Here is a 26,711-nt window from a genome sequence, read left to right as displayed (position 1 = left end):
ACCTCCTGTTTCCAAGATTAAGACACCTGGTCCCAATTATACTTAATACATTTTCTTATCTGGTCTCCTCTGTATGTAATTAATCTTCCATGGCTGCTGCTGGCTATGCAGACATTGTCCTCACTCTGCTTGAGCTCTGACACCCTGCTGGGCCATTACCCTCTTCATGCATCTCAGGCTCCAGTTTCCCGCATTGGTTGCTGTCCTCTGTGAATGCCCCTCTCACCTAACTTGGGGCTGGCATGAAATTTCAGGATGCCCTCTGCACAGATACCCTCCTTGCTGTACTCAAGTTCTGATTTCCTATACCATTAAGGATGCCCTCTTCATCTTGTCCATGCTATGATACCTACTACTGCCATGGCCTTGAACTCCCATGTCCAGACCCCCCCCCCGCCCTGCTTTACTCTGCCTGGGATCCAAATTTGCAACTCTCTTATGCCAACACCTTCCTCACCCTCTTGGAATCCACGCCCTGTTCTGTGTCACAGTTTCTCTTGCCCTTGTATACCTATGTTGCATTGCCCAGCCTAATGGCTTTCAGACTAAATTGTTCAGGAAGGGAAGGGACTAAAATGAGGGAAAGGATGAGAGGAAACTACAATTTCCATTTAAAAACAGAGAAAAACCATCTGCAGAAAAAAATTCCCAGTCATTAAAATCTGCTTCAACATTTTTATCTCAAACCTCAACGAAACATGACCATAAAGAAAACCAGAAAAATGTCCATGAGAAAATGGCTCAACATGTTTGAACACAGGTTCAGGTCTTCTTCTCTCGGTGTAAATTCATAGGAATAACAGAAAAAGAATATATTTATTTTAAAAATCTCTAATAGAGGCGCCTGGGTGGCTCAGTAGGTTGAGCATCCAACTTCAGCTTGGGTCATGATCTCATAGTTTGCGGGTTCAAGCCCTGCATTGGGCTTGCTGCTGTCAGCACAGAGCCCACTTCAGATCCTCTGTCCCCCTCTGTCTCTGTCTCTCCCCCATTTGTTCTCTCTCTTTCAAAAACAAAATAACCATTTAAAAAATTAAAATAAAAAATCTCTAATAGTACCTAAACATTTAGGAAGGGAACTAAAATGGACAGAAATTATGTGGCCTCCTTAAAGGACAGAAGGCAGATGTGAAAACACCGAAAGAACATATATCAAAGCTCTAAAAAAAGGTCTCCTATCAAGGAAGAGAATGGCCATGCAGTCCCTCCAAGCTTGGAAGCAGCTGATTCAGGAGGCAGCAGGGGCTGGTGGCTACTGTGGGGACTAGCTGGGATATAACCATAGAAGGGGCACCCAGCTCTAGCTGAGCCATGTGGTTGGCAAGAGAAGGACTATCTCCAGGGAGGAGCTATGATTGGTAGGGCCTGATACCATGTGACTCCCTTGCACAGCAAGACTCCTGCCCAGGAGACCACCCACCATGAGATCCCACCCCATGCTTCCCTTGCAACCTATGGACATAGCAATCATCAAGAGGCAAAGAGGAAATCACAAGACAAAGATGAGTACCCAAACAAGAATCACCAAGCTTTGGAGGAAACCAACTGCAGAAAAAAAGCATCCCTAGACTCAATAATGAGAAACACAATGGCCAAGGGAAAAGACTAAGAAGGCAACTTAAAGAGGTGGAATTAATATTCTCAGTGGATGGGAGGAGACATTTTAGCCATAAAAGAACAAACCAGGGGCGCCTGGGTGGCGCAGTCGGTTGAGCGTCCGACTTCAGCCAGGTCACGATCTCGCGGTCCGTGAGTTCGAGCCCCGTGTCGGGCTCTGGGCTGATGGCTCAGAGCCTGGAGCCTGTTTCCGATTCTGTGTCTCCCTCTCTCTCTGCCCCTCACCCGTTCATGCTCTGTCTCTCTCTGTCCCAAAAATAAATAAACGTTGAAAAAAAAATTAAAAAAAAAAAAAGAACAAACCATTATTTAAAAGAGCTATTTATGGATCTTAGAAAGGAACAGTGTTAAAATTCAAACTTGATAGATGGGATGAATAGCAGAATGGACATCACCAAAGTTAATGAGTAGAAAGTTTGACAAGAGAACTCTTGAAATACAGCAGAAAAGGGAAAGATTCAGGGGCGCCTGGGTGGCGCAGTCGGTTAAGCGTCTGACTTCAGCCAGGTCACGATCTCGCGGTCCGTGAGTTCGAGCCCCGCGTCGGGCTCTGGGCTGATGGCTCAGAGCCTGGAGCCTGTTTCCGATTCTGTGTCTCCCTCTCTCTCTGCCTCTCGCCCGTTCATGCTCTGTCTCTCTCTGTCCCAAAAATAAATAAACATTGAAAAAAAGAAAAGGGAAAGATTCAGAGAAATGAAAAGGTTGAAGAAAAGCAAATTTAAAAATGGAGCACTGATCCAGAAGTTCTACTCATGGTTGAATTAGTGTTCTTGAGAAAGGAAGCACAGAGATGAAGAGCAGGAACCTTCAAGGCATTAACGAGTTTCTCAGAACTCATCAAGGAGATTCAATTGCCCTAAAAAAGGTGGCATCCATCTGTTTTCCAAACAGGTTGCAGCACAGTCTCATAGCTGATGAAGATAATATACGTAAACATTTGAAGAGGAAGAAAAAATCCAGAAACTACCCACTCAGGAATAAGTTTCAGACTGACCTCAGCCTTCTCAGCAGCAACACTGGGTGTGAGGAGATTAAGTGGAGTGACACCCTTAATGTTCTAAAAGAAAAGAAATGTAAGCATTGAATGATATACCACCTACAACATCATTCAAGTCTAAGGGCAAAAAATGAAAGACATTTTTATTAATTCAAAGTTTACATTGAAAGTCTCTCAAAGTATTTCTGGGAAATGAATTCCACAATAAAGGAAAATGAATCCAGGAGAATGACATAAGAAGCAGTAATGAGTACAGATGCCATTCAAATTTGTTGTTACAAGAAAGATTTTTCTATTAAAAATATGTGTACTATCTCAGATGATACTAACATGAGAGGATGCTGGAGGCAGTGAGTGAAGTAAGGAAAATTGGGCAGAAGTCCTTGCCAGATTTGGGGTAGAAGTGACAGATACTGATTGGGTCAAAATTTTCCATGACATAAAATTTAAAGTGTAAATGTTAAAATGAATCTAAGTATAAATAAGTACTAGAAGAAAAGGAATAAATTGTATAACTTTTATAGAAATTTGAAATTATGTTCAGAGAAAACAAATCTAAAATATGAGGAGATAAACAAACTAGGGGTTTGTTTTTACATTACAGAAATCTGAGCATGGACAATCCAAGCCTGGTGTAGCAGTTCATGTAACTAAGCTACTAGTTTCTCATCTGCTCCTCCTCATTATCTTAGAGATGTAAGCCTTATTCTCATGTCCTCAAAGTGATTACCAGAGTGGTGGCTATCAAGCCTACTTTTTAGGGAAGAAGAGGGTTCAGGCAGAATGACAAAAAGGATTCATTGGCATTCTTAAGGAACTTTCCCAAAAGACTTACCCAGCAACATCTCATTGGCCAGTGAGTATCACATGGCCACTCCAGTCAAAAGACATCCTGAGAAACGTCATTTTACTTAAATGAGCATGTTGCCAACTCCAATGAAATCAGTTCTTTTGGTAAGAAAGAAGGGTGTGGATATGGGTAAGCAACTCACAATCTCTGTCACAATTGCTAAAATAGTAGAAGGGAAGAAACTCACCAACCTCCAAACTCACTGAAAACTCAATCTGACAAAAAACAGGGAAAGAAAAACAGATCATAAGAAAAAATGATAGATATAAAGCACAAAATAAGATGGTAGTAAGTCCATATATATTAGGAATCAATAAATGTGAATTAGTAATATCCATCTATTAAAAAATGTTCTCCTTCTGAGTTAAACAGATCTTGCTTTTGGTAGACATGGAGATGAATTATACAGACTCCCCTTCAAGGAAGAACCTGCTGCCTTGGCTCCTGGGAGTGCTGATAGCAGCCGTCAGCCCTTTCAGGGACTGCTTCAGCTGCAAAGAGCCTGCCTTGCCCAAAGTCAAGCCCTTCAGATACCACCCTCAATGACTGATCTAAGTGAATGTGTAAAGACCTGGCCATTTGGACTTAATGTGGGTCAATCTTGCTAGGCCATTTCAGCAACAGAACTTCCTGTGGTGCTTGCTAAGGCTGCCAGCTGAATTGCTGCATCTTCTCCCTCTACCCAATCCTGTTTCCTTCCCTTTCTTCCCATAGGTGTTGATCCCAAGGGTACTCCCTAATACATAGCCTGAATACTAAACTCCATCTCCTTTCCTGGAGAACCCAAAGTACAACAGTTGATGCCAGAGGTTGCCTGAGAAAGAAGATAATAAGATGGGGTTTTGAAGTGGGATCACTGACTTCATCAGTGCCTGGTTGGCAACAAGGACCCCAAATACTAGTGGTATGTGCAGCACAAATAGCCCCTGACACAGGGTGGTGGTTTAAATGGAAACCTTCTCAAGCGTGAATGGGATCATATATATATCCACTAGCTGGTGTGACATAGCAAGCATTTGGAAAGTAGGGGGGAATTAACTATAAAGAATTGGATGGCTATTTTAGGCTCTATGAAGCTCTAGAAAAAGATAACAGATGGCTGAGAACAAGTAACAGGTAATTAAAAAGTAAGTGTAAAAGCCAGAGTGCCTTCTTGATGGCATATGAAGAAACTCTTGTCTACAATGGTAGGGCTTAAAAAAGCTGAGGGCCAGGCCCAGGGCTTATCATCAAAGTGGCCAACATCCTAAGAAGGTTAAATTCTCCATCAAGGTAGGATGTTCTGCCAAAATCAGGGCAGGAAAAAGATGGAACTCTGACACATGGGATAGGATAATTTGGGTTGATGGCCCCCCAAATCTTTAATTCCCAAGTTCCCCTGAACCCTTTGAATCTGAAGAAATGTGATACTCCTCCTTAACTTCACTGATAGTAATGGTGACAGACAATGGGAAACTGAAGATGCAAACTACATGAGCAGGTAGACTCTTGAGTACCCACCATTCTTGTGCCATCAGCCCTCTAAGCTCATACTCATGTGGGCTTATAGGGAATCCCTTGGGTCCAGCTGACATAAGAGGAAAATGCCTGACTTGCAGATTGTTAAGCTTAGTATGTGTATGCCATCCCCAAAGAGCAGGTGAGCCACAGCCTCATTCAAAGGTAGCCTTGAAAGACAGTGAGTGGTGAGGGGAAAGTCCTCTCAGTTGTCAGAGTTTCAGGCTGAACACCTACTTTATGCAGAAAGAGAAGTGGTCTGAGATAGAATATATATGGGCTTTTCAGTAGCGGTGAATGGCTTATTGGTCAGTTTCCTGGCAACACAAAGACTTGAACAATGGGGACAAGGAAGTCTGGTCTAGAGGCAGATAGATGGACATACGGGAGTATACACAGAGTAAAAAATCTTTGTATTGTATGTTAACACCTGCCACCAGGGTACATCTACCACGGAATAGGCACTAAACAGTGAAGTAGACAAAAACACTGGACTGGTTGATGTCAGCCAACTTCTGACACTCATTCTATTGCTGGAACAATGGGTCCTGGATGGTCATGGAGGCAGAGATAGAAGCAATATATGGACCCAACAGCATAGGCTCCAAGTTAGCAAGGCTTATGTAGCTCTTGCTACTGCTATGTTCAAGTCATGGAGTTGTGGTGTGTTTGGTAAATCAGAACATTCACCTTCTGTTTCTGAGAAAAACTCACAGAACTAATAATAGTTAAGTCAACAATGGCAGGAAAGCTTATCATTGATGTTCCTGCTTTAGTAACACAGTAGATTAAAATGTTTTCCCCAAAATACCTATTGATGAATAATATAATGAGTAACCATAGGCTGTAAGCACCTTACATTTTTCATAAACTTTGTAAATTTGTCCAACTAAGCCTAATTTTTCTGCTTTTTTCCACATGTATTTTCACTGTATCAGTTTTATCACATCCTAGCAGATTCCACTTCAGGTGGCATTGAATTTGTCTCTTCTCAGCTTCTTCAACCAGTATTCTCAACTGTAGTTGTTTTCATGCAGACTATTCATAAAGCTGAATTCTTTAGGCCTCTTAAAGTTGGCATTTACCCCTTCCATGAACAACAGCTGAGCTGTATGGTAACATCTGCTAACTCATCAACAGCTAAGGAAAAACCACTTGAAATCATTTTCCTTGTTTTAATTTGACTGTTGGTTTTGTCCCCAGTGTCTTCAACTCTCAGAGCAACTATTCCCATGAAAGGCTAATAGTGTTAAGTTTATTTTATGTCATCACATTTTTTTTCCAGCTGCTGCAATTAAATATAATTTAATTAGCTCACCAGTAGTAAATACGTTTTCTTGCTTGGCTAACAAATGAGCAGTATGAAAACTTTGTGCCCCATTTTCATTTTTTATTTTTGTAAAGAAGTTCTGCTGTGGTGAGATATCCCATTTAAAATTGCTAAATTTTAAGATCTTTGCTTTCTTGTGAGTTAGGAATAATACAGACTGCTTAGTCTGGTAATGTAGGTATATAATGCTGTATCCCTTTAGCACAGCTATAATGTTGCATAATGAACACAATGCTTTGCTATTGCCAAATAATGTGACATTTAAAGTCCACTTTTCTCCTCTGTTCTTGTTTGACATAATACATTATGTATTGGTGATAAAATATACATCACAGCAAGCAGTATATGTGGCACTCGAAATACTATTCAGTTATAACTGCACCACTGCCATTTGTTATGTGTTGAGCAGCAGTGGGAGGTGATGGGAGGGTCATATACTGTCCCTGTCACAAATACTCAAATCTGTCATTGAGGTGCAAATGTGGCAATAGACAGCCTATAAACAAATAAACCTGGCTGTGTTCCAATACAATTTTATTTATGGATGCTTAAATTTGAATTTCATGCAATTCTCATGTGTCACGAGGTTTTTTTGTGGGTTTTTTTTTTCAACCACTGAAAAATATAAAAACCATTCTTTGCAGGATGTACAAAAACAGGCAGTGGGGTGGATTTAACCTATGTGCTGTAGTTGCTAACCCAAGCCCTAAATCAAGGCCCATTACATGGTGCTTGGTTCCTAATAGGTAGAATGTATGTGTCCCAGAATCAATGTGTGGCAGTGGTGGTGCATCCATGAGCACCCTTCCAGTTATACATGTGGGAATTTGGGCTTTGTGTCCCTGCAGGCTCCATACGACTGGGGATTCTAGTTTCTAGGGAGGAGGGTAGTCATCAAGGGTCACAATAAGGGTCCCACTAAACTTAAAGCTATGGCTGGGACCCGGTCACTTTGGACTCCTTTGCCAAGAGACAAGCAGGTGTTGAAAGGAGTCACCATACTGGCAGGGATAATTAACCCTGGTCATCAGAAGGTGAGGGGGCTGCTGCCACACTATGGGGGCAGGTAAGACTATGAATGCTGCTTGGGTGATTCACTGGCAGATCTGTTGGTGCTTTGCTGCCCAGTGTAATGGTAGATGAATACAATTATGACCGGAGAAGTATGGTAACTAGAGAATCAGATACCTCATGGATGAAGGTCTAGACTCACGGATAAAAGTCTGGATAACTGCTCCCCCGGAAATTGCCTAGACCAGCAGAAGTGCTAGTCAAAGGGTGGAAGGGGGAAGGGAGAAGGGGGTAAGGAGTGTGAGTCTTCTCTACATGCCACCCCCCTGCATAGCCCCACACTGCCCCCACCCCATGCCCACTCTACACATTGCAAATGCACTCCTCAATGACCCCTGGGGCTGTGACCCTGAGAGGGGACCAGGTCTTCACAATGACCATGTGGGTCTTCAGAGGCAAGGAGCAGGCAAAAGTGGGGCACTTCTTGTGTAGTGGTTGCCCCTCACCCATCTTCTGGCTGTGACTTTGAGGCTCTCAGGGGAAAAGGAAGACAGGAGAGTGTTTGAGCCCACTTGAGCCTGAGACGAAGGCCCTGGCTAGTCCTGGGGGCTTCATGAATGCTCTCCCAGAGGCCTGATAACTAGACGACCTACAGTTAGGCCAGACATAGGAGGTTTAGCAACGAGGGAGTTTATTCTGTTCCACTAATTCTGCTGTCTTCTTCAGAGATGATCACTGCTAATTTTTATCTACCTTCTTAATCCCCACCCCTTTAAAAATAATGCTTTTGTGACAACATGTGTATAAATATATACTTATATTGAATTCATCTTGATTTGATGATTGTTAATCTTGCTAAATCTTGAACACTGTTCTATATCAGTACATAGAACACTCATTCTAATTGTTATCTGGGGTGTCGTTGTTGAGATAAACTGAAATCCATATAATAAATACTATCCAGGCTTTAATGAGTATCATTATACACTTTTGTGTCAGTGGGTCAGTATTTGGGGTGTCCTTCTTTGTAGCTAGAACTCTGCCCACTCTGGTAGGAAAGAAAGGACAGTTCTTCTAGGTTTTTCTTAGAAAGGGGCTCAATTGCTGGAAGCCATCCTGGTGCCTGAGTCATAGGTGTCTTTATGACATCATATCTCTCACCCCTCCTCCACTTTTCCTGCCAGTGTGTGGCTGGAGGAGTATGGACCTGAGAGTGATGGGACCACCTTGCCCCTAACCATGGGTAATTTAGTAAAGTGCAGATCTGAGGGGGATTTGACCATCCACCTCAAGTCATGGGCATTTAATGTTTTGTAAGAAAGAGTTAGGTCCACCTGAGCTTTCTGGGAGGACAGTAAAGTTCTCAGGATGAGACCCCCCCCCCCAACCCCAATCCTTCCATGTCTGAGGTCCCAGGAAAGGCCAGGAATCTGTGTGGTTGACTTGTCACCTAGTGATGGGAAGATCACCCTTACTTTCTCCAATGTTTTTCTCGGTAGTCTCTGATTACAGGACAGCAAAATTTCCAAGTTATAGTCAAAGGTGATGAAGTCATATTGATAGAACAGAGGTTGAAGGAGCAAAGGGGAGAAGAGGAAGTGGCTGTCCCCCAAACTCCCACCCACATCACTGCCATTACCCACTCCACTCCTCCATGTGTAGATGGTTATAGGCTTTACTATGTTGGGGAAAGTCTTGACTTGTGACATCTCTGACCCTTGGGGTTCAGTGGAGTATTCCAAAAGTCTGTGACCATGAACTTTGTTATCCAAAGAGAGATGCTTCAGTGAGTGAAGGGACACTTATTAACGCGGCTCCAGGACAACAGGCATAAACCCAGGGTGTGCTAGGCAAACAGAGGAATGGTCCTCATACACAGAGCTGGAATGAATACAGATTGACTCTTCCTTGGCTATCCTTTTCCCCCATTTTCTCCTTAGGCTGAGATGTGGGTCTGGCCAAGGTGTATAGATTGTGCCAGGGAGGTGGGCAAAGAGTATGAACTTAGACCATGCATGGTTGGGAGCTACAAGGTGGGGACTGTGTTTGGCATAGAGGTACAGGAAGATTGGGTCTAGAAGTGTGTGTGCACGTGTATCTTTATACCAATGTATGTGTTAACTGATGTTTAAGCTCAAGTATAGACGGTGGAAGAGTCTTTTAATACTTTGGTGAGGCAGAGGGGAGACAGCACGTTGTGGATGTAACCTGAAGTCAGAGGTGAGAGCGCAGGGGGTACAAAGATGCCACTTCTCCAGCAAACGGGAGGGGTATGAGGAAAGAGACATGAACCGTACGTAGGTGGTTGGGTCCAGGTGAAACTTATATCTCTTTCACTTCTGATTATGGTGCTCTTGCTTTAAACTGGCCAACCAGGTCCATGCAAAACTGGGTGACACTGCAAGTTCAGGAGGAGGCCATGAGACTCAGAGGGCAAGATGATGTGTCCATGTCCAGTAATCAGAGAGTGGCAGAGGCAGGACACCTGCTTAATCTCCTGAGTCCATCCATTGCCCACAAAAGCTCTGCTGAATGTCAGAGAAAGGGGCAATTGTTGATAGAGGATCAGGGCTCCTTCCTGGCACACCTGGGAGTTGAAATGTATGAGTTTCCTAAGTGTCCCATTTTCTTTTGCAAGGCCCTGGAATAAAGACCACCACAAAACAGGAAGCGGCCATGTTCATCCAGGCCTGGTGGCGGGGCACCCTGGTACGCCGGACACTGTTGCACGCATCCCTCAGAGCGTGGATAATTCAGCGCTGGTGGAAGCAGATGCTGGTGAAGCTGATGGAGAAGAAGAAACGATTATCCCTACAGTTCTATGCTCAGCAAGAATGGGCAGTGGTCAAGCTGCAGTCCTGGGTCCGCATGTGGCGCTTACGCCTTCGTTACTGCCGTTTGCTCCATGCTGTCCGCATCATCCAGATCTATTGGCGCTGGCATATTTGTCAAACACGTGGCTTTATTCAGGGCCGTTACAACCTCAAAGAAAGCCAACTAAATCTTCAACTTGAAATCTCTTTAGGCTTACAGGCTTGTAAAGTGCAACAGTGCATACCCCTTCCAGTAAATGAATGATCAGGTCTGCTATATCTGTGTCCTCTGCTCTCTTTGCCAGATTTCAAAGAGGTCATTGAGTTAATGATAGCATCTCATAAATCAGTCCCGAGGAAGTGCCAGTTCTCCTAGCATGGAGAAAGATTCTGAGAGCCCAATGCTGGATGAACAGGACCTATGAACAGATTGATTAGCAATGTCTGCCATGGGTAGGAGATTTGGGGGCTTCAGGGCCTCCAAGTTGGCCAACACAGGAGAGACTCTTTCACAGTGTGGTTCATGTATGTGGCACCCTCTGTAGTTGTGTAACATGGAGGACTGTGCCATCTTTTTTGCTTCCCCCCATCCAAATGTTTAAAAAATGCCATTTAAAAAACTGTGGTTGGGGCGCCTGGGTGGCTCAGTCGGTTGAGCGTCCGACTTCAGCTCAGGTCATGATCTCACGGTCTGTGAGTTCAGGCCCCGCATCGGGCTCTGTGCTGACAGCTTGGAGCCTGGAGCCTGCCTCAGATTCTGTGTCTCCCTCTCTCTCTGCCCCTCCCCTGCTCATGCTCTGTCTCAAAAATAAATAAAAATATTTTAAAAATAAAATAAAAAAATAAAAAACTGTGGTAAAATATACATAACATAGAATTGACCATTTTAACAATGTTTAAATAAACAGCTCAGTGGCATTAAGTATTTCACATTGTTGTGCAATTATCACCAGCATCCATGTCCAGAACTTTATTCATCTTGCAAAATTAAAACTCTGTACTATTAAACAATTATTCTCCATTCTCCCTTGCCCTCAGCCCCAGGTAACCACCATTCTGTTCTGTCTCCATCAATTTGGTCACTGTAAAAATCTCATTTGAATGGAATCAGACATTAGTGGTAGCAGTAGTAGTAGAAGTGACTTTTTCATTTAGCATGTCTTCAAGGTTCATCCATGTTGTAGCATGTGTCAGAATTTCTTTCTTTTCTAAGGATGAATAATATTTATTGTATGTATACACCACATTTTGTCTATCTATTCATCCATGAATGGATGCTTTGGTTGCTTCCACCTTTTGATTATTGTGAATGATACTGCTGTGAACATGGGTGTACAAAGATCTCTTTGAGATTCTGCTTTTGATTCTTTTGTGTATATACTCAAAAGTGGGATGGTTGGATCATTATAAAATAGTAATTCTATTATAAAATTCATTATAAAAATAGTAATTCTATTTTTTTTTAATTTTTTTAACGTTTTATTTATTTTTGAGACAGAGAGAGACAGAGCATGAACGGGGGAGGGGCAGAGAGAGAGGGAGACACAGAATCGGAAGCAGGCTCCAGGCTCTGAGCCATCAGCCCAGAGCCCGACGCGGGGCTCGAACTCACGGACCGCGAGATCGTGACCTGAGCTGAAGTCCGATGCTTAACCGACTGAGCCACCCAGGCGCCCCAGTAATTCTATTTTTAATTTTGAGGAACTGCTGTGCTGTTTTCGGTAGCATCTGTACCATTTTACATTCCCATCAACAGTGCACAAGGGTTCCAATTTCTCCACATTCTTGCCAATGCTTGCTAATCTGACTCTCTTTCTCTCTCTCTCTTTTTGATAGTAGCTATCTTCTGGAGGTGAAGTGGTATCTTATTGTAGTTTTTATTTTCATTTCCCTAATGATTAGTGATGTTCAGTATCTTTTCATATGCTTACTAGTCATTTGTATATCTTCTTTGAAGAAATATTTATTAAATACTTTGTCCATTTTTGAATCAGGTTTTTTGTTGTTGTTGAGTTGTAGGTGTTCTTTCTATATTCTGGATATTAATACCTGATCAGATATATAATTTTCAATGTTTATTTATTTTTGGGACAGAGAGAGACAGAGCATGAACGGGGGTGGGGCAGAGAGAGAGGGAGACACAGAATCGGAAACAGGCTCCAGGCTCCGAGCCATCAGCCCAGAGCCTGACGCGGGGCTCGAACTCACGGACCGCGAGATCGTGACCTGGCTGAAGTCGGACGCTTAACCGACTGTGCCACCCAGGCGCCCCAGATATATAATTTTCAAAGATTTGATCCTATTTTTAAAAAAACCAGCTGTATTGATAGCTCAGAGACTGGAGCCTGCTTCAGATTCTGTCTCCCTTTCTTTCCACCCCTCCCCTTTCAGTGCAGCTAAAGCTAGCAGCAAGCAGGGGAGGGGTGGAGGGAGAGAGACACAAAACCTGAAGCAGGCTCCAGGCTCAGCACAGAGCCTGAACCGGGGCTCGAACTCGTGAACGGAGAGATCATGACCTGACTTGAGCTGAAGTCAGAGGCTTAACTGACTGAGGCATCCAGGTGGCTGAGAACCCAGTAGGGGTTCTTTTTTGACAGTTTTTTCCTTCTGCCTCAACGTTTCCAGTGAGATCTGCTGATGACGTTATAGGCAATCACTTATATATAATGGGTTGCTTCTCCGTTGATGCTTTCAAGATTCTCTCTTTGTCTTTGTCTTTTGGAAGTTTGATTATAGTGTTCCTTTGCATAGATCTCTTTGAATTTATCCTGCCTTGAGTTCACTGAGCTTTTAAGGTCTTTATATTCATGTATTTCATCAAATTTGCCAAGTTTTAAGCCATTCTTCAATAATCTCTCTGCACTTTTTTTTCTCTTCCTTCTAGGACTTCCACAATGCATATGCTGGAGAGGCTGGTGGTCTTCCACAGGTCTTTAAGCTATATTAGCTTTTATTCAATCTTTCTTTCTGTTCCTCAGACTCAATAATTTCAATTGTCCTATCATCAAGTTTGCAGATTCTTTTGACTGCTCAGATATGCTTTTGAATCCCTCTAATGAATTTTCATTTCAGTTCTTGTAATTTTCAATCCAAGAATTACTTTTTAAAAGTATTTTCTATCTCTTGGGGCACCTGGGTGGCTCAGCTGGTTAAGCATCTGACTCTTGATCTCAGCTCAGTTCTTTATCTCAGGGTCGTGAGTTCAAGCCCCACATTGGGCTTCATGGAGCCTACTTAAAAAATGTTTTTTATCTCTTAATATTTCCATTTTGTTCTTACATCATCTTGACTTTGTCCATGTCTTCTTTTAGCTCTCTGAGCACTTTTTACACAGCAGTTTTAAAGTCGATTTCTAGTAAGTCTGCCATCTTGTTTATCTCAGGGAGTTTCTGTTGATTTAATGTTTTTCCTTTGAATAGGATATAGTTTCTCATTTCTTAGTATACCTTGGAATTTTTTGTTGTTGAAAACTGGAAATTTGAATCTTATAATGTGGTGATTCTACAGGTCAGATTTTCACACTTTCCCTCATTTTGCTAGTTTTGTTGTTGTTGTTGGTTTGTTGTAAGGTGTCTCTGTGTTTGGAGTTAATCTAAGGTGTAAATTTAAGACCTTCTCTTAAATTTTGAGCCCACACCTTTTCCTGGGCAAACATAATGACTTTTTATATTACCCTGTATATGTGTTCTAGTCCTTAAATGTCCGGTACTCAATAAGGGAAAAAGAGAAAAGTGAAGAGTAAAAATTTTAAAAAAAGGTTCCATATCTTTAAATCCTCTGGAAATTGTTTTAGCTGGAAGAAAAGGGTATTGAAACAATTGGTGGGGATTGGGAATTGCAACAATGGCTGCCTGCCTCTGTACCTCTGTGATCACAAGCAGCAATAAGCAATCAGAGCACAAATCCTTGATATTTAGAGGACAGAATCTTTATTACTCACCTTGGTTTTTGGAAACAGAATAAAAATTTTTACGGAACCCATACATGGTTGCCCACCACAGTGCTGGGGATTAGGGATAGGGTCAGGGATGGATAGCCAGTACTGTACAAAGGGCTGAAATTGACCAAAATTAATGACAGTTTACCATCTAGGTTTCTGGAAGTTATAAGCCTTCAAATAGAGTCCAGAGCTCCAAAACAGCTACATCAGACAGAGTCTTCCAGTGCAGTTCTTGTCTAGATGAGAGAGATGGATTCTTTGTCCATCCTTTCTGCCATGTTTTCTCTAGCTTTGACTTCATATAAAGGCTTTCATGTAAACATAAGTTTCCGCCCCCCCCACCCCCCCGGGAATAATACCCAACAGTACAATTTCAGAATTGTATGAGAATTGCATATTTAGTTATTTAGGAAAATTCAAAGTTTTCCAGAGTTGCTGTGTCATTTAACATTCCTGCCAACAATTTTTGAGAGATGCAGTTTCTCCATATTTTCACCAGCATTTGGTTTTGTCAGTATTTTTTGTTTTAGCCATTCTGATAGATAAGTAGTGACATTCCACTGGTTTTTTTTTAAAGTTTTATTTATTTAAGTAATCTCTACACCCAAAGTGGGGCTTGAACTCATAACCCCAAGATTAAGAGTTGCACACTCCACTGACTGAGCCAGGCTCCCCTTCACTGTGGCTTTAATTTCCATTTACCAAATGGTTAATTAAGTTGAATGCTTAATACTTTCAAGTGTTTATTTGCCATCTATGTACTCTCCAGTGAAATGTTTGTTAATGTCTTTTGCTTATTTTCCATCTGGATTGTTTCTTTTTTACTGTTTTGTTTTGGGAGTTTGTTTTTGTTTTTTAAGTAAGTTTCATGCCCAGCAAAGAGCCCAACATGGAGCCCAATGCAGGACTTGAACTCATGATCCTGAGATCAAGATCTGAGCTGAGATCAACAGTTTGACACTTAACTGACTGAACCACCAAGGTGCCCCTCTTTGGGAATATAAAAGGTATATATTTTAGCAGAGAATATTAGCAAGATGATGAAAAAGGAGGCTCCCTGCTCATATTCCCCCTCAGCAGCAATAATTTGGCAGCCACCCATGGACAAAAGTACTCTGTGAGAGACCTTGGATCCAGGTAAGAGATTGTGAAACCCCAGTGGAGTCAAGACCTAAGAAGGCCATTTTGACAATGTAGGCTCATGCCCAGGTGGCTGACTCACTACCCATGGTCTTGTCTACAAACATGGAAATACCTCTATGTCCCCTGTTTGGCCTTGAGCTTACAACCAACACCATATATCAAGGAACTCGGGAGGAGTCATGTGTATCTATGTCTCAGGCAATTGTCACAGACCTTGGTCCCAGCTGTGGACCCTGAAATGGCTTGTAAACCAGTTCTAGCCCCTCTCAACCTCATCCTGGGAGCCCCTGGAGGCAAGCCTGTCAAACTTGGTCTGATGCAGATCCTGAAATGGCCCTGTGACTCACCTCAAGGTCCTCCCAACTGCAGTCTAAAGCAATCCTGACAGCCCAGGGGTCCAGGGGAAAACATGCTCCTCTGTACCCCTGGAAATCCTGAAATTGAACTGTAATTTGGCTCCAGTTATTCCCAGCTTCAGTCCACAAAGTCCCAGAAGCCTGGGGATCCACTGGGAGAAATGCCCATCAGTGTCTCTGGAAGCAGGACAGCCAACTTTGGTATGACAGCAGATTCATGAAACAGCGCTGTGACTTGGCTTTAGCCCATCCCAGTTACAATCCATAAGTAGCCCTGCCCACTTAGTGACCAACTAGAAAAACACATCCACCTGTGTCTCCAGAGCCAGGCCTGCAGACCTCAGTCCTGGCTATGAACACTGAAGTAGCCTTGGGACTCAGTTCTAGCCCCTCTAAGCCATGATCTGGGTCCAGTTATGCCTTCCCAGGGCCTACCCAGTGTCCTGGCAGGATCTTTCTTAGGGACCTGGTGGGAGCCACATTCATCCATATACCTAGTAATAGAGACCATGAAGAATCAGGCAAACATGACACCAACAAAGGAAAACTAATAATGTTCCAGTAAGTGAGTCCAAAGAAATGGAGATCTGTGAATTGCCTGACAATTCAAAGTAATCACCTTAAAGAAACTGAATGAAATGCAAGAGAACACAAATAATTAAGCAAAAAGAAGAAAAAAATGAAGAAAATAAGAAATATAAAAATAGAAAACATAAAAAAGAAACAAATTCTACAGCTATAAAATACAATGAAAGACTGAAAACCTATAGAAAACTTAAATAAGACTTGATCACTCAGAAGAAAGAATCAAGGAACTCAAATACAGGTCATCTGATGTTAGCCAGTTAGAGGAACAAAAAGAAAAAAGGAATGAAAAAGAATGAAGAATGCCTACATGAATAATGGAATTCCACTAACTGAACAAATATACACATTATAGAAGTCCCAGAAGAAGAAGAGAGGGGAAAGGGCAGGAAGGTATTTAAGGAAATAATAGCTGAAAACTTCCTATATTTTGGGAGAGATATGGACATCCAGGTACCTGAAGCTCAAGGGACCCCAAGCAAGATCAACCCAAAGAAGACGACTCTGAGATGCATTATAATCAAATTGTTAAAGTCAAAGACAAAGAGAAAAATTTAAAAACAGCAAAATAAAAGCAACTTGTCACATAGAAGAGGAACCCTCCCCCACAAAAAAACCATACACACACACAAAGGCTATCAGTGGAAATCTCAGCAGAAACCTTGAAGGTCAGGAAGAAGTAGGATGATATAGCTGTAGTGCTGAAAGAAAAAACTTCCAACCAAGAATACTACACCCAGTATTGTTGTCCTTCAGATTGAAGGAGGGATAAAGACCAGACGAAGAAAAGCAGAAGGACTTCATCATCACTAGACTTACCTTACAAGAAATGCTAAAGGGAGTCTTCAAGTTGAAATGAAAGAATGCTAAGAAATAACATGAAAACATATGAAAGTATAAAACTTGTTGGTAAAGTTAAAATATACAGTCAAATTCAGAGCACTCTAATACTGTAATTGTGGTGCACAAATAACTTTTTTTTTTTAAGAGAGAGAGTGTGAGCAGGGGAGAGAGAGAGAGAACCTTAAGCAAGCTCCACTCTCAGTGTGGAGCCTAATATGGAGTTCAATCCCACAACCTTGGGATCATGACCTGAGATGAAATCAAGAGTTGGACACTCAACTGACTGAGCCACCCAAGCGCCCTGGTGCATAAATCACTTTTAAGTCTAGTGTAAAAGTTAAAAGATGGTTGCCAGAAGGGGGTAAGGGTAGAGGAATGGGAAAAATGGATAGAGGGGAGTGGGAGGTATGGGCTTCCAGTTATGGAATGATTAAATCGTGGGAACAAAAGGTACAAAACAGGGACTATAGTCAGTGGTGCTGTAATAGTGTTGTATGGTGATAGATGGTAGCTACATTTGTTGTGAGAACAGAATAATGTAAGTGTTGTTGAATCACTATGCTGTACACCTGAAAATAATGTAACATTGTGGGTCAACTACATTCCATTTTTTTAAAAAAAACAAGGAACTGTGAAAAAAGACAATAGTAATAAAAATATAGGTACAATAATTTGTTAATAGATGCACAATATAAAAAGATATAAAGTGTGATATAAAGTATGGAAAGAAAAGTTAAAGTATAGAGTTTTTGTGTGCAATTGAAGGTAAGTTGTCAATATCTTAAGATAGATTGCTATAACTATAAGATGTTTTATGTAAGCCTCATGGTAACCGCACACACACACACACACACAAATCTTCTAGTAGAGGGGCATCTGGGTGGCTCAGTTGGTTAAATGTTCTACTCTTCATTTTGGCTCAGGTCAGTTAAGTGTCCAACTCTTTTTTTTAAATTACTTTTTAAAAGTTTATTTATTTTGAGAGAGACAGAATGGGATCAGGGGAAGGGGAGAGAGAGAAAGAGAGAGAGAGGGAATCCCAAGAAGGCTCTGAAGGGTCAGTGCAGAGCCTGACATGGGCTTGAACTCACAAAACTGTGAAATCATGACCTGAGCCGAAATCAAGATTCAGACGCTAACCGACTGAGCCACCCACTTTTAATTTCGGCTCAAGTCATGATCTCAAGGTTCGTGGGTTCAAGCCCAGCTTTGGGCTCTGTGCTGACAGCTCAGAGCCTGGAGCCTGCTTCGGATTCTGTGTCTCCCTCTCCCTCTGCCCTCCCCCACTCACATTCTGTCTCTCTCTCAAAGATAAACATTTAAAAAATTTAAAATACATAAATGAATTCAATTCTCCATTCAAAAGGCACATAGAAAAGATTTTTAAAAAGCAAGATAAACAACATGCTGCCTACAGGAGACTCACTTAAGTTTTAAGAACACACATAGGCTGAAAGTGAAGAGATGTAAAAACATATTCCATGCAAATCATAACCCAAAGAAAGCGAGCAGGGCTGGCTATCCTTTTATCAGAGGAAATAGACTTTAAAAAAATTTTTTTTAACGTTTATTTATTTTTGAGACAGAGAGAGACAGAGCATGAATGGGGGAGGGTCAGAGAGAGGGAGACACAGAATCCAAAACAGGATCCAGGCTCTGAGCTGTCAGCACAGAGCCCGACGTGGGGCTCGAACTCACGGACCACGAGATCATGACCTGAGCTGAAGTCAGCAGCTTAACCAACTGAGCCACCCAGGCGCCCCAGAGGAAGTAGACTTTTATTCAAAATCAATCACAAGATTAAAAAGGTCAATATATATTGATAAAGAAGTCAATTCATCAAGAGGATATAACAATTATAAATAGATATGTACCAGAGCACCTAAATACTTAGAGCAAATTTTTTTTACACAATTCTTTAATGTTTATTTATTTTTGAGAAAGAAAGGCAGAGTGTGAGTTGGGGAGGAGCAGAGAGAGGGAAACACAGAATCTGAAGCAGGTTTCAGCCTGAGCTGTCAGCACAGAGCCCAATGAGGGATTCAAACCCATGAACCACAAGATCATGACCTGAACCAAAGTCAGACGCTTAACCAACTGAGCTACCCAGGTGCCCCTAGAGCAAATCTTAACAGAAGTGAGGGGAAAAACAGACAGCAATACAATAATAGTAGTGGACTTCAAACCTCACTTTCAACAATGGATAGATTATCTAGACAGAAAAACAATGAGGAAATAATAGGATTGAATAACACTATAGACTAAATGGACTAAACAGACATATCCACAGCATTCCACCCAATGGCACCAGAATACCATTCTTCTCAAGCACACATGGGACATTCCTCAGGAGAGATCATATATTGGGTCTCAAAAAAAGTCTTGGAAAATTTCAGAAGATTGACATGGTACCAAGTATCTCCTCTGACCACAATGGTATGAAATTAGAAATCAATAATAAGAGGAAATTGAAAAATGCACAATTTGGAATTGGAAATTAAACAATACACTTCTGAACAATCAATGAGTCAAAAAAGAAATAAAAATGGAAGTGAAAGTACCTTGAGACAAATAAAGATGAAAATAACAACATACCAAAATTTATGGGATACAGCAAAAGCTGTTCTAAGAGGGAGGTGGATAATGAGAATGCCTACATTAAAAAAAAAAAAAGATTTCAAATAAACAACCCAACTTTATATCTTAAGGAACTAAAAAAGAAGAACAAACTAAGCCCAAAGTGAGTAAAAATAATAAACATTAGAGCAGAAATAGTATAATAGAAAAATTCAATTAACCTAAGGGCTGTTTTTTAAAAAGATAAACAATTTTGACACACCTTTAGCTAGATTAACCAAGAAAAAAAAAGAGAGAGGATTCAAATAAATAAAATTATAATTGAAAGAGTATATATTACACCTGATACCACAGAAATACAGAGGATCATATTATTATGAACAGCTATACACAAACTAATTGAATAACCTAGAAGACATGGATAAGTTCCTAGAAATACACAACCTACCAAGACTGAATCATGATGAAGTACAAAATGTGAACAGATCAATAGCAAGTGGATTCAAGCAGTAATAAAAAAAAAATCTCCCAGTAAAGTCAAGTTCACATACTTGATGGGTGAATTCTACCAACCATTTAAAGCCAATTCTTTTCAAATGTTTCCAATCACTGCTTGGACAACTGCCAAGACAAATGCCAAGCAGTTTTTCTCCTATGTTTCCTCCTAGAAGTTTACAGTTTCAGGTCTATGTTTAGGTCTTTAATTCATTTTCAGTTTATTTTGTACATAGTGCAAGACTAAAGGTTCAATTTCATTCTTTTGCATGTGGACATCCAGTTTTCCCATCATTTATTGAAGAGACTAGTCTTTACCCATTGTGTATTCCTGGCTCCCTTGTCAAATATTGACATACACGTGTGGGTTTATTACTGGGTGCTCTATTCTGTCTCATTGGTCTGTGTGTCTGTTTTTATGGCGGTACCATATTGTTCTTATTGCTATAGCTTTGTAACATTAGTTGAAACCAGGAAGTGTGATGCCTCTCAGTTTTGTTCTTTTTTTTCTTTTTTTTCTTTTTTTTTTTTTTTTTTTTTTAAAGTTTATTTATTTTTGGGACAGAGAGAGACAGAGCATGAACGGGGGAGGGGCAGAGAGAGAGGGAGACACAGAATCGGAAACAGGCTCCAGGCTCCGAGCCATCAGCCCAGAGCCCGACGCGGGGCTCGAACTCACGGACCGCGAGATCGTGACCTGGCTGAAGTCGGACGCTTAACCGACTGCGCCACCCAGGCGCCCCTGTTCTTTTTTTTCTAAAGATTACATTGACTATTCAGGATCATTTGTGGCTCGATACAAATTTTTGGGTTCTTTTTTCTATTTCTGTGAAAAATGCCATAGGAATTATGATAGGGATTGAACTGAATCCATAGATCACTTTGGGTAGTATGGACATCTTAACAATATTAACTCCTCTTAACCATGAACATGGAAAATGTTTCCATTTATTTGTATCTTCTTCAGTCTCTTTCATCAGGAAGGTAGATCAGGCCTGCTTCCATCAGCAGATAAGAAATGTGGTGGGTTCTGCTGCTACTGCTTCTGAGGATAGCTTGGGCCACTGCTGCTGGCTGATGTGGGGTACGGAGAGGGTAGATAAGCCTGGGTTCCATTATTGCTGCTGCTGTGGGCAGATCATGCCTGCTGCTCCCAGTGGATTTGGAGCATGAGACGGATTGATCCATCTGGGTACTAGTGTCACTACTGCAGGCAGTTTAGCCTGTCATTGCCACTAGGTATGGGTCTCCCTGCATAGTTTCTGTGAGGCTACCCTTCCTTTGGCTATAGAGAGCAGGCTGTTCTTGTTTTTGTTTTATTTCCTCTATACCCCTTAGTGGTTCTGGATTGCAGACATTTCTGGTGTCCAGTCTGAGATATATGATAGATAAAAAGAAAACCTAGAGAATTCATCATGGTGTACATTTTTAAATCTTGAGGTTCCTAGCCGATCCACCTTCTTTCCACATTTCAGAGTCCTTTTAGGATTGTCTACTGAATTATTTTCACAGTATTTAGTTTGTATTTAGAGGGAAGGAAAAGGGAGAATGTGGTGGTAGGAAGATGGGGGTCCAGTCTGCTCCCATTTCTTCAGTTGAGTGTGTGGTGACATATACCATCATCCAGTTCAAGGGGAAAAGATGTAGAACTGGACATTTGGAGAGGAGGTGATATGGATTTTCAACTCAGAAAATGGAAATGCAAGCATAGCAGAGAAATTTTTTGGGAAATTTGTCCAGTAGACATCTACAGTTATGAATATTAACGGAGATAGATCATGCCTCAGGTTGTTTGTTTTGTTCCAGCCATGCTCACTGTTCTGCAGGCACAGAGCAGGTATATGGTTGAGTTCACCCCACACATGCTTGCAGAGAGAGGGCTAAGAGAAGTCAAGTTGTGCAGAGCAGAGATTACAATAATAACCGCAGAATCTGAACTGGGTAAAGAAAGATGCAAGGACATGTCAGGGGTGATGGCTGTAAAAAATAAAAAGGTAGGGTCAATAGATTGGAAGACTTTATCATATCTGAAGAAAGAGTCTATTGGGGGTATTTGAAAGATGAACTGGAAAGAAAGAATAAAGTAATCAGAAAATGCAACACTAGAAAAAGCCATTTGGGTAATAGAAAAATTATTTGTACTGGTGAGGTCTACAGTCGCACCGTCCAATAGAATAGCCACTATCCACATGTGCCCATTTAAACCTGAATTAATTTAAATAAAATAAAATCAAAGATTCAATTCTTTAGCTGCATCAGGCACACTTCAAGTACTTCGCAACCATATGTAGCTTGTGGCTACTACGTTGGATAGCACAGATCCAGTTCATTTCTATCATCACAGAAAGTTCCATTGAATCACACTGCTTTAGTATGACTATGGGAGTGAGTGGCTGAGGAGGGGAGCAAAAATGGTTTATTAGAGCAAGGAGATTGATAGGACAATCTGACCAATGATAAAATCACCGAGAGTGGAGATAAGAGTAGGGATGGGATAATATCAGAGAGAGCCCTGTTTGCTACAGCCCTTAAGGAGAGGAGTTTGGGTAAGGATGCTGTGGAGACAGAGTTGGAGTACCATGAACTCATAGTCTCTGTTAGTCCCCCTCAGCTGCTCATCAACATGCCTAGCTGCACCTATCACTAAGGCCAGCCTCCTGTCTTCACCTGAGGCTGCATTGCACTGCTTCCAGTAGTCAGACAAATGTTGGCATTTTCTCTAGGTGCTTGTCAAAGATACCTTGTCTGAGGTAACCCAGACCCCAGTTAACCCCTGACCCCAGGCTGACAGAGAAGAGTCTCAGAGTCTCTTCTCATGTGCAGAGATGCTCAGGGTCTTCGGTGAGGTGCAGCTCACCTATCTTTCAGATCCCCAGGGGGGAAGAAAGGAAGGGTACTGGGAATGGGAACTGAGACTTCTGGCTCTGTCATATATCAGGATAGACAAGGACCTCAGTTTCTGTTTCAACAACTGAGTAAACAGCATATGGTCATTGTCAGTCCAAAATAGGGTCCATGGGCACAAGGGGAAAACCTTACTGAAGTTCTTTCCCAGGAAGAAAAGGAGGCAGCATGGCCTAAGACCCAACATTTCCATTAGCTGGAGGAGAACATGAGACATACCAGACCAGGTTAAACTTTTACTGGGGACAGGAGACACAGTGCCCCTTCTTGCCAACCTTTAGGGGTTGATGATCTCAATGTGGAACTGTAGGTGAGTGGCTGTGACTACACAGTGGCCCCGGAGGAGAGCACAGGTATGACAGTTGTGGCATTGCCAGTGGCACTGAATGACACAGATGGCATTGAGCACCTGACGGTATCGCCAGTGGATACGCCACATACGGACCAAGGACTGGATCTTGACCACGGCCCTCACTGTATTTGCATAGGTGACCAGGGCTTGCCTTCGCTTCTTCTGCAGTAGGCTATCCAAGGTCAGCCTCCACCAGCGCTGAATGATACAGGCCCTGAGGGCTGCGTGCAGCAATGTCCGGCGTACCAGGGTGCCACGCCACCAGGCCTGGATCTCTGTAGCTGCTTTTGTTTGTTTTTTAAAAGTTTTCTAAGTGGAGATAAGAGAGACCACTCAGGGAACTTCCTGCCATCAACTTCCAAGATCTTCCTGGAAGGGGCCTGGATTCTCTTAACAGTTACCATTTTTTGGAGAGTTAAGGGGAGTTGGCAGGACACTGCCTAAGAGCCAGAAGACCTGGATAGTGAGCCCTTCTTTGCCACTGTGGGCACATCACTCTGCCCTCAGAGTCACAGCACCCTACTATCTCACAGGTGTATAGATCAAGGGGAAAACAATTAGCAGCTAGAAGGGTGCATTAGGGATATGAGGGACTTTGTTAGTCATGGTCCACATCTTCAATGCTTATTGGATTTTGGAGGTTTGGCCTCATAATGCCTTTGTCTGGTATTCTCTGCTAATTCTAGTCCCAAACCATCATTGGCTGATTTCCCTCTGCCACAATGTATTTCAGTACTCTGATTGGTTTTCAGCACCCTCAACCCACTTTCTACTCCAGCCTTCCCATATTTTGAACATTGTACTAATTCAGAGTCCTCACATTATCACCTCCCAGCCCCATTCATTTCTTGATGGTTTTCATTCTCCCCATTCACTCTTCATGTCACAGTCAGACTGATACCCAGAGAGCCCATGCTGAGAAGGGAGTGGAGGAAAAATAGGCCAATATTGAGCTGACTCTTGATTATTTTAGACTCAGGATCCATAAGGAGCACAATTCCACACCCTTATGACACAAATATAAATGTTCTGGATATCTCTTAACTACATGGAAATTTTACTCACCTTGAGTTTCTGCTTCTCCGTCTTCTTCCATTCGGTTCTTTCTTCAACATCTTCGATTACAAGTACAATTAAATTGCCGTGAGTCTGTCATCAGAATTGAATCGGAAATGAATGGATGAGTTAAGACTGCTGTTTCTCTCTATGGCTCTGTACAAAGATACCCCCTGCTTCAGCATCCCTTCTTTTCCCAAGACCTGTGAAGTCCTGGGTGATTCCCACCCACTCCTAGTTTGCCTAGTAAATCTGGCCATGTCTCTTACACAAAATCTGAGCCCCATGGCTTATCTCTAGATGGTTCATTAGCCTTGATTTCTCTACTTCCCAAAGTCTGGCATGAATAAAATGAGGGGGACAGTTATGAGTTCCCAACTGCATTATGACATCAGGATTAAGATATCTGACACAGAGTTGAGTCTTCCTCAGAAACAAGCTCCATGGGAACTTGTACTACCTTACCTGTCTACTTCCCTCCTGTCAGAGATGTACCAGAGCTCAGAGTGGAAAGATAGGGTGCGTGAGGGCCATTTGATACCCGGGGTCCTCCAGTGAGGCCCGCCCACATCCTTCCTCATTTTCAGTCACACAGGGGAGCAGGAAGGACCATGGCAGTGTATCTCTGTGGAGCTCTCTAGTGTTTTCTGAGACTTAGCATTTCCTGTCTCCCCTTGACTCAGGTTTCAGTACCTCAATACACCATAGGAAACCAGAAAGAGAAAGAACAGATGAATCTAAAAAGCAGTAAAATAAGGGTAAAAATTTAAATTAAATAGAAAACAAAAATAGGTGGTGGAAAGTAAATTGAAAATGTGGTATTTTTGAAAGGACCAATATTAAAGATAAACACTCCATGAACCTGAGTGAGGGAGAAAGAGAACAAAAATGGAATGAGAAAGGCAAAATAATCACAAAGAGAATTAAATAAATGTAAGAGAATGCTATCATAACAAATTTGGAAACTAAGAGGAAATGCTTTCCTAACAAAATGTAAATTATGAAAATTAATTGGAGAAAATATGTAAAACTTGATAAATTGAGAAGGTTACTGAAGATCCACCATAAATAAGGCATCAAGACCAGGTAGATTCATACACAAACTTTAAAAAAACTTACAAATTCAGATATTTCCAATGTGACAAACTATTCAAGGCAGAAGACAGAAGATAGAAGTTTCCATCAAGAATTTCATAGTGTCAATCCCCTAAAAAAATCCTGCTAGGATTTTTTTTTTTTAGGGGGAAGAAAAGCTATCTTCTGATACTCCTTCTAAGACCATGGACTATCCCTTCCTTTGACAAGAATTCTTTTACGTCTTTCAAAAAATAATTCTTCTATATATTTCTGTAAAGTTTTTAAAAACTTTTCTGTAAAGGTCTTTTTAAGATTTTAAGTGATGTCTATACTCAATGTGGGACTTGAGAACTCACAACCCTGAGATCAAGAATCTCATGCTCCACGAATTGAGCCAGCCAGGATCTCCTGAAAAGGTCTCTCTCTCTCTCTCTCTCTCTCTCTCTCTCTCTCTTTTGATATAATTTACATTCTACAAAGCTCACTATTGAAAACTGTACAATCCAGTAGTTTTTAAGCATATTCACAAAGTTGTGCAACTATCACCACTATCTGATTCTAGAACATTTTCATAAGCCCCCAAATAAGCCCCATACCCATTAGCAGTTAATCTCCATTCTTCCCTACCCCAACCTCTGGTAACCACTGAACTTCTTTATGTCTTTATAGATTTGCCTATTCTGGATATTTCATATGGTTTGAATCACACAATAAATGGCTTTTTGTGTCTGGCTTCTTTTGCTTAGTACAATGTTTTCAGGGTCCACTCATGTTTGTAGCATGTCAGTATGTCCTTATTTTCTATGGCTAAATAATATTCCATTGCATGTATATACTACATTTTTAATCCACTCATCAGTTAATTGGCATTTGAGTTGTTTCTACTTTTTTAGTATTATGAATAATATACCTATAAGTATTGATGTGCAAGTTTTTGTATGAGCATATACAATGCTCATACATTTTCAATTCTCTTGGATATATACCTAGAAGTGGAATTGCTAGGTCATATGGTAAAGTTTTTGTTTTTTTGTTTTTTTTTCCTGAAAGCAAAACAGATGCACCTGGGTAGCTTAGTCAGTTGAGCATTAGGCTCTTGACTTTGGCTCAGGTTCTCTTGGTTCATGGGATCAAGCCCCATATCAGGCTCTGCTCTGACAGTGTGGAGCCTGCTTGGGATTCTCTCTTTCCTTCTTTCTTTGCCTCTCTCCCATTCTCTCTCTCAAAATAAAGAAACTTAAAACAAAAACAAAAACAAAACTGCCTTT

General features: G+C 41.5%; 2 protein-coding genes across 3 annotated transcripts; one reads left to right on the top strand and one right to left on the bottom strand.

The window, feature by feature from the left end:
- The first annotated feature begins 7,227 nt into the window (after window positions 1-7,227).
- Window positions 7,228-10,392, top strand: IQCF5 (IQ motif containing F5). Of its 2 annotated transcripts, none has more exons than XM_043585832.1 (2): window positions 7,228-7,357; window positions 9,941-10,392. In XM_043585832.1, the coding sequence occupies exons 1-2, from the start codon at window positions 7,348-7,350 to the stop codon at window positions 10,378-10,380; spliced, it is 450 nt and encodes a 149-aa protein (XP_043441767.1). In that variant the 5' UTR covers window positions 7,228-7,347; the 3' UTR covers window positions 10,381-10,392. The 2 variants fall into 2 exon arrangements, with proteins under 2 accessions (XP_043441767.1, XP_043441768.1); XM_043585833.1 differs by lacking the exon at window positions 7,228-7,357 and adding an exon at window positions 8,431-8,545.
- A 12,789-nt stretch (window positions 10,393-23,181) lies between these two features.
- Window positions 23,182-24,759, bottom strand: IQCF2 (IQ motif containing F2). The gene is made up of 3 exons (XM_043587475.1): window positions 24,636-24,759; window positions 24,376-24,459; window positions 23,182-23,619 (listed from the first exon to the last, which is right to left on the bottom strand). The coding sequence occupies exons 1-3, from the start codon at window positions 24,651-24,653 to the stop codon at window positions 23,236-23,238; spliced, it is 486 nt and encodes a 161-aa protein (XP_043443410.1). The 5' UTR covers window positions 24,654-24,759; the 3' UTR covers window positions 23,182-23,235.
- Window positions 24,760-26,711: the final 1,952 nt, after the last annotated feature.

The sequence above is a fragment of the Prionailurus bengalensis genome, chromosome A2 (assembly GCF_016509475.1).
Source record: "Prionailurus bengalensis isolate Pbe53 chromosome A2, Fcat_Pben_1.1_paternal_pri, whole genome shotgun sequence".
Classification (NCBI taxonomy): domain Eukaryota; kingdom Metazoa; phylum Chordata; class Mammalia; order Carnivora; family Felidae; genus Prionailurus; species Prionailurus bengalensis.
The sequence above is the reverse complement of the archived record's forward strand: the minus strand, read 5'-3'. Positions and strand labels throughout refer to the sequence as shown.